The following is a 10,061-nucleotide window of genomic DNA, read 5'->3' on the forward strand; positions in this document are numbered from 1 at the left end:
CAACACGTTAGCAACTCATGCCCTTAGAATTTCTGATGAAAAGAACCTTGAAAGAGAGAAAGCCCATCTCCTTAATTTGTTTGCTCATAATGGTTATAGTAGGCACCAAGGTTTGAAAGCTTTCTTTAAAGAGAGCGAAGATCCCAAGGTTAAGAAAGACCCTAATGATCAAATTTCAGGGGTTCATAAACCTTTCATCCTGGGGACCACTTATAAGATTGCGAGAATCCTCAGGAGGCATAATGTTCTCTCAATCTTTAGACCCCTTAGCACCATCCGTAGTTCCCTTAGATTGGTTAAAGACCCTGTTGACCCTAAAGACAGGAAAGGTGTCTATGTTATTCCCTGTTCATGTGGGACCCCCTACATTGGTGAGACTAGGCGCTCTATTAATCAAAGGATTCAAGAGCACTCAACAGACATAAAACATAGGAGAACCCGGTCCTCAGCCCTGGCTAAACACGCGGAAAGAACCAAGCATCACATATGTATTGAAGAGGCCCGTGTTATTGCCAAGATTGTGCCCTTTCATCACCGGAAGTTTAGGGAGGCCATCGAAATTGAAAAAAAGCTGAGCAATCACAATAGGGATGACTGTCTACTGTGTCAGGCGACTCCGTTTCTTCTTCATCGTGACTTTGGTTTGGATTCTGATTGTTGGAAACATTAGGGACGATGGTCGTAGTACAGCACCTCTAGGACGTGCCCTCTCCCATTTATATAGAGATTTGAGCTGTCTGGCAACTCGAATGTGAAAGGAGATAATTCCTGGCAAACAAGTCTTAGCAGCCTGGAGAGCGTCTCCTCTGCCTTTACTTTAGAACCCATCTGCAATACCAAAAGCTTTTGCAATAGAAACAGCGGCAGCTGATTTTCCAGCATAATCACATCTCTGACAATAGAGTTGTGAGCAGCGCTGTTGCCACTCAGATCTAAGAGTCGTCCCAGTTGCTTGAACTCCGCGCCCGGCGTGTCGTTGGCGTGTCTGATATAAAACTGCAAACATTCAAGAAGGAAAGCGGCGTCCAGTGACATAACCCATGCCAAGGTTTCTTCCTTGTAGTCGATGAACTTGTGATAACAGCTCCGAATTTGCCAGTCGTCCTTCTTAAACTCCTCCACAACGACGGACTGAAATTTGCCTTTGCCTCGTCTGTTGATTCTTTTCTTAAATCTGTGGACTGCAGAAAGTTTGTAGCCCTCCGTCTCATAGAGATCAGATCTCCAGTGATGATAAGGGCCGATGGAAACGATTTGAGGAATGTATGCTTCCGGCTTCAGTGCCAATAATTCTTTGGGGACATTAAGCACGGACGCACAGAAGTCCTCCTCCTCTTCTTGTTGGAGTATGTCCAGACCTTCATTAATTTGAATAACCCGAATATTCTCATCGATTTTCAGTTGAGCAGTGTTAGGGTTGGATTCCATTTTTTAGGCTCGGAGAAAACGAGGCGCGTACAAAATTGTTGAGAAATGTTGGGAAACATATATACTAGAAAAGGGCAGAGAAAAATTAAGACATGTATGAGACTCGAGAGCATGCGCGAGTTTATATAGCAGGAAAAACACTACATTAGAAGGGCAGAGGTAATAGGGATGAGCACTAACTCTCGCGGTGGTGACGGGTAAGCCCTTTCCACAACGTTTCCGTGTCAGCAATAATGGAGTCGCAGAGGTTATTCCAAAATGCTGAACATATGGTTTACAGGTGTCTACGGTTGTTATTACAAATATACATATCTGTTGTTATCCTAAATGGTTATCAGTGCAACTTTTGCCCTGCACGTCTGTCTTGTCACGCGCTGAGTTTTTGGCCAGAAAACCAACACGCTATGCATGTGTTTTTAGCCACGAAGCACCCCAAACAAATGAGATCTGATATCAAATCTCATTCTTCCTGTCGTTGTCGTAGAAGCTTTCGAGAAAATCACTTTAAGGGAAACAACTTCTACTTGATTAGTATATGGAGAACGTTGAAGTGAATCGAAGGAAAGAGCGCCACGGTATCCTGAATCAGGAGTTATGGCCAGATCGCACAAAGGTTTGGGATTTGCTTTAATGAAGTCGATATGATTTAGCAAAACTATCGTACCAATTGCAAACAAGATGTTTACAACTAGCAATTGTCTCAAAAGGTACAAAGAGAGGTTGATAGGATTATTAAATTAGAATTGTTGAATTTAAACCCAATACTACTACCAGTGTTTTAGGTGGGCCCAACAAAGGTCCACAAGTAAGTTTTATTATCAGCCATTGCAGCCAGGAGTTTCATTGTATTATTTCGTATTGGGCAGACATGGTTTGGAAATAATTATTAAATGTCCAGTAAAATCCCCATTCAGAATCGATGCTATGTTTTGAATGATTTATTGTATCTGGAATATTTTTATTTGGTATCTAGGGTTTATCGCAGTGAATTATTTTCAGTGAATGGTATTATGGAATATTGGACATAATTTTTTTATGAAATTTCTGAAATAACTTCATTTATGACAAGGTTTTACTGCGTAAATTATTTCTTGCAAGTTTCAAGTTTTAATTCCAGATTATTCGACAACGACATTACATAAATTCTGGAAATTTTCCTATTGAGATATATACCGTAGAAGATTTAAATTCTAAATTGTCTTATTAAGAGTAAAATGTCCAACCAGAATACTACATCAAGATTTGAGATTGAAAACTAAAGGGTGAAGTTTGCAGGTGGGGAAAATAACTATAACTACAGTTGGAGATTGAAGATTTCAGTATGTGGGAAACTAAATGAAATGTATTTGGTGGGTAGTAGATTTGTTTAATATTGGAAATAGAAGACAACCCGAATAATGATTTTTCTTCTTCGAGCAACAAAGGATTGAGTTTCCATCCAGATAAAACAGAAAAATGTGAAAAGGGAGTTCACGACATTGCTGTAAGGGACTCGAGATCCTCCATATGCAATCAGTGTAGCCTAATGCACCGTTAATATGAAACAGAGCACCCTGTCATACTTATTTTTGTATGGTAAAACATAGTATCATGTATGGTGGAGTTTTTATACCACTAGAAAATTTTCTTGACAAAAGGCCATGTGTTATTGTGTGCATTCTCTTTTATTTGTTCACTTTCAGATCATTTATATTTAGACCTTGAATGTAAGCATTATTGTTAGCTGTAACTTCTGATTCTAGTTGTTATCGAAACTTTTGATTTTAAGTGTCATTGAATTGTTATTAGAATTATTTATTAACAGTAACAAAGAAGTATATTCTGAGAACAATAAAATACAAATAGAGAACAATAAAATACAAATAGATTTTACAAATAGAGCATTAATACACAACCAGTAAATTTCTTTCCTCTTTTTCTGTATAATTTACAGAGTCATAATTTCCAACCCAAACTATTTTATAATTATACTTTCCATTCAAAACTTACAACATAGTATAGACATCTTATGCTCATATTATGGAAATGCAATTGAAGGATTAGACATTGCGTTTCCAGGACCAGGGGCACTAAACCCTAACCACACAATTGAATTAGACATTGCGTTTCCAAGAATTTTGTCAGGTTCCAAGACAATCTTCTCCATTTGATTCAGCTGCCCTATGGACGTTGGAATCTTTAACACACTATCAGTAGCGATATGCAACTCCCTCAAATGCAGAGGTACCTACAGTTCTTCCTTGGTGTCAAAAGTTTTGTGCATTGCGGGATTCGAAGACGGAATATTGAAAACCAAAGCAACATTTGCAATAAATTAAGGAAAATAAATACAACCTTATGTCAATAAATGCCCTGACTAATTACCTGAGATTGATGTTGCCATAGTGTTTTGAACTTGCTTCCCTTTATGAATAAAACTCTTAATTCCTTCATTGGAATGCTCAAAGGTATAGAGTAGTGCGGACAGTTAGACCAGCACAACCATATTGGTTCTGGTGATTTGAGTTTATGGAATTCTGGGTTGGCTCACATCAATGGTATCAGAACCCCATTTGATAGCAGAATCATATCAGGATTTTAGTTACAGTTCAAACTTCAGATTATTTACTTATGTTCACCAATCTGCTTATCTTTTGAGGAATCCCTGTGCTGAAATCCCTATTATTTAGTTGTGATTTTGAGTGTTGTGCCCACTACAAATCAAAATTTCACAATCTGCTTTCCTTGATTTGCCAGTATTATCAATGAAGTTACCTCTGCTATTGCTGAATTATCACTGTTATTGCATAACTTTGTTGTTGTTGTTGTTATGTTCAACCTGCTAGTAGTCCAGTGTTAGTGCAGTACTTGGGTCAACCTGCTATTATTACAGTGTTAGTACAGTCTTTGGGTCTAGATCAGTATTGGGCACATAATAGTCAGGTTCCTAAAAAACTAGGTTCATAACATCAAAACTGTGGTAGTTTATGATTGTCTGCTGCATCAAGTTTTGAGGATTTGCTCAGTGCCCACACAACAGACAGGAAATCTTATACCTATAGTCTGCACTGTGCAGAGAACATAGAAATAATAAAGCATATAATAATGGATTGCATTGAGACTACACCACGCAGAAGACTGATACAAAAGACAAGAGATAGGAAAACAATAGACTTACATGTTCATTGAGACCTTGAAATTCCGATGATAGCTAGAGCAGGAGCCAGGTAAACGAAGGACCCCCGTGGACTAATGGTAACCTTGAACCAAAATATGAATGCAACAGTGTTGTTACTCCGGATACCATAAGCACAGTAGATATCACCCTTGAAGTGTCATCCTGTTATAATGGTAACTGTCATTGGAATCTTGCTATTGCAAATAGACTGCTAGCTATTTAGAGTATGAAGGAAAAATAAAGTGCAGGAAGTAAGAGAATAATATAAGCTACTTACATCACTCCCACCCATTGCTGGTAGGATAACTAACGGTATAAGAACAAGTGAACCAGTTATTGACAAGTAATGTTGAATCCCATATAGGAAAATTGGAACTGCAAGTTAATATATCCACCAATATCATAAGAAGCACAAAGGCAACAAATAACCTATTTTCTGTAGAAAGTGAATTTTGTATCACATTTTAGAACATTTTTTCTGTTTTGTTCAAGGACATTGAAGCTCACCCATGGTAACAAGTAACGTTAAATAAACATGTAAATGGAATCCAAAATATGACATCAACAAAAAACTTGTAAAAAACTCAAAAACCTTGAGAAAACTTTCATTTTCTTACTTTGAAGAACCCAATACTTATATTGCTGCAAGGGGTGCAATTATCATACCTTCAAAGAATACATGCTAATAAATCATTACATCCAAATAGCCTTGTACCACCTACCAATGCTAGGGCAACTGAAACTCTTTTTCAAGAGTAAAATATAAGCTTTACTCCTTATGGTCAATGCATTATTTGACTTAAAGAACTACTATGTTATTTTAATATGCGACCAACAATTACTTTTTAATCAATATTTTGTGAATCTGACAACCAATTTCAAATAGGCATAAGCATTATCAAATTGCATATCGAAACAGCAGAAACAGAAAAGATCAGCATCCAAGAATGTACGACTGTCTATGTAACAATCCCATGCATCCTCTCATAATATTATCTAGAATGTGGTATTCAATATAGTTGCAATATGCAACGGTGCAACTTGATGCATCCTCTCATAACATCATTTGGAATGTGGTAAACTGTATAGTTACAATCATTCTCCAGTGACGGCCTAGAATGCATAATCATCTATATAGCAGTTCCATGGCAGTTAAATGCACTTTGTAGCATAGGTGTTCTTCTATATAGCAGGTCAAGGGAGTCTAAAGCAACACCTTGAAATGTATACACTAATTAGAATGCACAATGTATAATGGTAGTTCAATGCTATCATTTGTTAAAGTCTTGAATGAGTAAACATTGATCAACTGTTACGACCCTTTAGCCAATGTAAAGGATCATTTGTGGAAGTAAATGGTACGTGGGTTGATTGTGAGATTAGTATATATAGGAGATACTCTCCTGTTTATTAGAATTTGCAGTGCGATGCATCGTCATTATTCTAGTTTCCTGTCAGCAGGTACCAAGTTCAAATCTCCGAGCTAGATGCACTAATCTACACCAACAAGTTTACTAGATATGCCATGCATCCCTTGGGTTACCTTACAGGTTTTTCCTTGGAAAAAAAAGCCCATTATCATCATTTTGCTTGGAATTCCTGATTCACATTTATTTTTAGCATATTCAGAATAAAATATGTTATTTTGGCCTTATAAAGCATAAAAAATGGTAGCAAAGAATTGGTGATTGATTACATCTACTTTGTAGCAGAGTCTCCATCAAAGTTCTTTGACATATGTTTTCTACTTGACCTTCGGGGTTTAATTGAGGTAAATGCAGAGAAATTTGATGAAAGAAAAAGGTTTAAATTGGTATAGTGGAGTCTGAGATTTATATGAGCAAGTGTTTAAACCTCCATACAACCGAAAATATACAACAGTAAATAGAGAGAGAACTACTTACCAAGTCCAGGGGTTTCCCTTAGCTAGTATTTCATATGTGACTGCCTGGCCAACATAGCATCATCAGCATCTTGCGACTGCGACATGACATCAATCTCTATTTCTCTCTGCACTTTAGGAACCTCATGTCGAGAGGTTTCCGTAGCCTTCACAGGATCCGGATCAGCTCCTTTCTTAACTCTGGGAACCGAAGCAGGGGGGAATGGAACAACTGGGCCAGCATTCGCAGCACTCCCATTCTCTGCCACTCTCGGTGCAGCTCTCGCCTTCTCAATTTCCTTAATACCCCCATTAGCATTCACAGCTCCTATCTCCAGATCCACCACTCGACGAGCCGAAGGCGCCGGAGGAGGAGGCGGTGGCTTGGGCACAGCGCTGTTGGTCCCTTCATCCACATTACTTATCTCGAAATTGCCAGAGGTGCTAACAGTCTCGCCAGAGAGATTACTTCTAAATCCGGTCCTCTTAGCCCAAGTCTTCAACACTTTAGGGTTGTGATTTGTATCATGGGGTAAGGGTTCCATTCTCGGTGGCCATGGTCCAGGCCTGTTCTTGCCCTGTAAATTCTGTGATCCATTCTCAGTTCCTCTAGTCTGCACTGACGCCATTGCCCTCACTAAGCCAGAAACTCCAAATGCAGCTTCACTTCATTACATGAAAACGCTCAAATGTGTTTAATCACGCCATTATCTGTTTTTAGCCAGATTTCTCATATCATTCCCCGTCTGTAACTATAAATGCGGTTGGACGTCACGATCTAGGGGATGTTTTACCAAAAATTTAGAACTAACGCCATGCATCTTTATACATTGTTTCCCGTCCACCTCGAAGACATGATTATAGGACCCCAGCGCGCACAGATGTCCTTGTGAGCATTCTGGTGTCCTCCATGTTCAGTGCCATAAACTCCATGAAAAATTCAAACGCATTCCAAATGCATTTTCCTGAAATTCTGGCGTAAAAGACTCCAACGCGCACAGAAATTCCATGACACATATGAACAATTTCCCGTTGAATGTGGACGCCAGGTGTCAACGTTAGAAACAAAAGGACGACGAAAGTCTCTTTCAAAGGAAGGCCTATCGGCCTAATCAGTGTAACGAAAACCTCTTCTCACGGTTCACAATAAAATTTCCATACGTTTATTTAATAATTTGATCACTTCCCATTTTCAAAGGAACTCCATAAAAAATGGAACTCTTAAGAAACCTTGAACAAATGGAAGAAATATATCTTCATGTCTATCGTTTTGGAAATAGAGACATTAAGTATGTATGCAATAAAAACTTAGATAAAGACGTTGTTTATTTTCTCAAACAAAATTCAAATTTTGATAATCATTATATGTGAAATATTAAATAAAACGTTTATCCTTTTTTTTCAAATAGGAAAAAAATAGTTGCTTTCATTCAGATAAAAGATCTTACATATGCCTTGGTTTTCCTCTCTATTCATCATCCTCATTTTTTCTTTTCTAAATTCTAATACTATCTCATGATTCATCACATACATTTTCCTTTCTAAATTCTAATACTATCTCATCACCACATCTAGTGTGCCTCCTATCTTTATCTTTGGAGTAGGGTTTTGCAACAAAAACTTCAAACTTAAACCAAAATAAAAAAATCCATAAGTGGCTTGAACATGTCCGTTATATCTTTAATGGAATTTGATCGCTAAATTGAGGGTTCTTAAAAAATCCTCAATTTAATGATACTCTTTCCACGTTGCAACTCTCCTTTGAAAAGACCTCTGCCACCTGATTTTGCTCTCTATAAATATAAGATAAGGATAATCTCTTGAATGTCTTTATCAACATTCTAATTCTCCACATCCAATTTGACATTATTGGAGTCTCCAATGATGATCTCACATTCACCCCATCTATGATCACTTTAGAGTCTCCAAAGACATCAATCTCCTCTATAGCAAGCTACTTAGCACAAAATAAAATTCTCCATTGTGCTAATAGCTCCACTCATGTGTTTGAACCTTCTCTAGTGAACCAAAAAAAGTGAAAGAATTCTCCAAGCCGCAAAGTTATGACTTCCCCACTGCCACACACCTTAAATGATAAAGCCCCATCGAAAAAACCTACAAGGTTATTGGCTCATATATCCTTCATCTAACAATGTTAATTGTACAACTTCTCCTTGGCATCTCCTATTTCCAGAAAATATGTTGTGGTCTTCAGGCACATGTACCTCACCTCTGTCCCAACTTGATCAAATATCTGAGCATTCCTTGCTCTCCAAATACCCCACATGATATAAAAGAGCAGATCTCATAAATCTTTGTAATCAATTAACCACTAATAAAGATAGTCTCCAATGGATGACTGGTCCCAATTGGATTTTAAATGTAACATTTGAAAAACCCCAATCCATATTCAGACCATAAATGGACACGATAGAAAGAGATGTGTCACCTCTTCATTGTCACAACAACATAAAACACATATTCCAGGTCCTTTGAAGCCTCTTTTTAGAAAATTTTCCCAAGTAAGAATATTATGATGAATAATCAATGAAGCAAAAGACTTGAAATTTTGTGGTATATTCCAATGTCATGATGACTAGAACCATAATTTTTTTGTAGCCTAGTTAAATACCTTAGTAATGAAAGAGTAGGTGTCTTTGACCATAATATGGCCTTTCTGGAATCAACCTCTCCATGTCAAACTATCCTTCGTCGATGACATAAAAATGTGAGCAAGTCACAGTTGCAATGTATACTCATCCCATTCATTTGCTAAATGACCCTAAATCCCAATCTCCCTGGCATCTAACTAGGGGATCGCTTCCATGCTCCATCCATGGTCAACATAGATCTAATTTAAATCAAATAAACTTTTGTTGTGAAGATGATTGAGTAGAGATACAGAAAGAATATGTTTACTAGTCAATCCTTTTATGAGAGACAACCCTCTCTCTGCTCTCAATCTAGATCTGACCTCCCATCTCAAATTACTGAGCAACCTGTGTTTTGACTTCATCATGCTCCTCCATGACAGTGATGCCACCTTTTTTTCTAAAGCCCCTTCATCGATCCAGCTAGACATCTCGTGATTTTTTAGGTATTTCACTTTTATAATATGTTGTCATATGTCTACGCCATTCATGGCCCTCTAAATATTTTGTACAATCATTGCCAAATTGAAACTCTCTATGTCTTTGATCCCTTAGCCACCTCAATCCACCTGTCTTGAAAGATCCTCCAATCAAACTAGATTGAATTTCTAAGAGTTACCAGTAGAAAACCACATAAATCTTGCAATAAAAACATTGATTCTTTTAATTATCAATTTTGGTAGTTTGGATATTGGCATCCAATACATAGATATTCTCTATAGCACCAAACGACCTGCCATCAATAACCACTTTAAAGACCTATGTAACAACTTTCAATTTTTTAATAATCTTGTCCCAATCTTTTCGGCTTTAGCATGAAACCCAAATATCTAAATCCTTAATCCAAAGGGATTATCTATACTCCAAATATTTTCACTCTCTCCAAAGTCTCTACATCCTCACGGTCAACTCAAATCATTGCTGACTTTCCTTTGTTCATTAA

The 10,061-nt window shown here is 37.6% G+C and overlaps 2 protein-coding genes across 5 annotated transcripts; both read right to left on the minus strand.

The window, feature by feature from the left end:
* Positions 1-666: 666 nt before the first annotated feature.
* Positions 667-1,428, minus strand: LOC149193274 (putative UPF0481 protein At3g02645). Its single transcript, XM_089407270.1, has one exon. The coding sequence runs from the start codon at positions 1,426-1,428 to the stop codon at positions 667-669; it is 762 nt and encodes a 253-aa protein (XP_089263396.1).
* A 1,903-nt stretch (positions 1,429-3,331) lies between these two features.
* Positions 3,332-7,427, minus strand: LOC149193275 (uncharacterized). 4 transcript variants are annotated; one of them, XM_089406561.1, is made up of 4 exons: positions 6,490-7,427; positions 4,863-4,960; positions 4,586-4,747; positions 3,332-3,655 (listed from the first exon to the last, which is right to left on the minus strand). In XM_089406561.1, exon 1 carries the CDS (start codon positions 7,094-7,096, stop codon positions 6,512-6,514), a length of 585 nt encoding a protein of 194 aa, XP_089262687.1. In that variant the 5' UTR covers positions 7,097-7,427; the 3' UTR covers positions 3,332-3,655; positions 4,586-4,747; positions 4,863-4,960; positions 6,490-6,511. The 4 variants fall into 4 exon arrangements, 3 of the variants coding, with proteins under 3 accessions (XP_089262687.1, XP_089262688.1, XP_089262689.1); XM_089406562.1 differs by lacking the exon at positions 3,332-3,655 and adding an exon at positions 4,070-4,285; XR_016254933.1 differs by lacking the exon at positions 6,490-7,427 and having other exon boundaries at positions 4,863-5,014.
* Between the last annotated feature and the right edge of the window lie 2,634 nt (positions 7,428-10,061).

This window comes from Pinus tabuliformis, chromosome 2_2, assembly GCF_031772625.1.
Source record: "Pinus tabuliformis cultivar Carrire ecotype Pingquan chromosome 2_2, CPIR1, whole genome shotgun sequence".
Taxonomy (NCBI): domain Eukaryota; kingdom Viridiplantae; phylum Streptophyta; class Pinopsida; order Pinales; family Pinaceae; genus Pinus; species Pinus tabuliformis.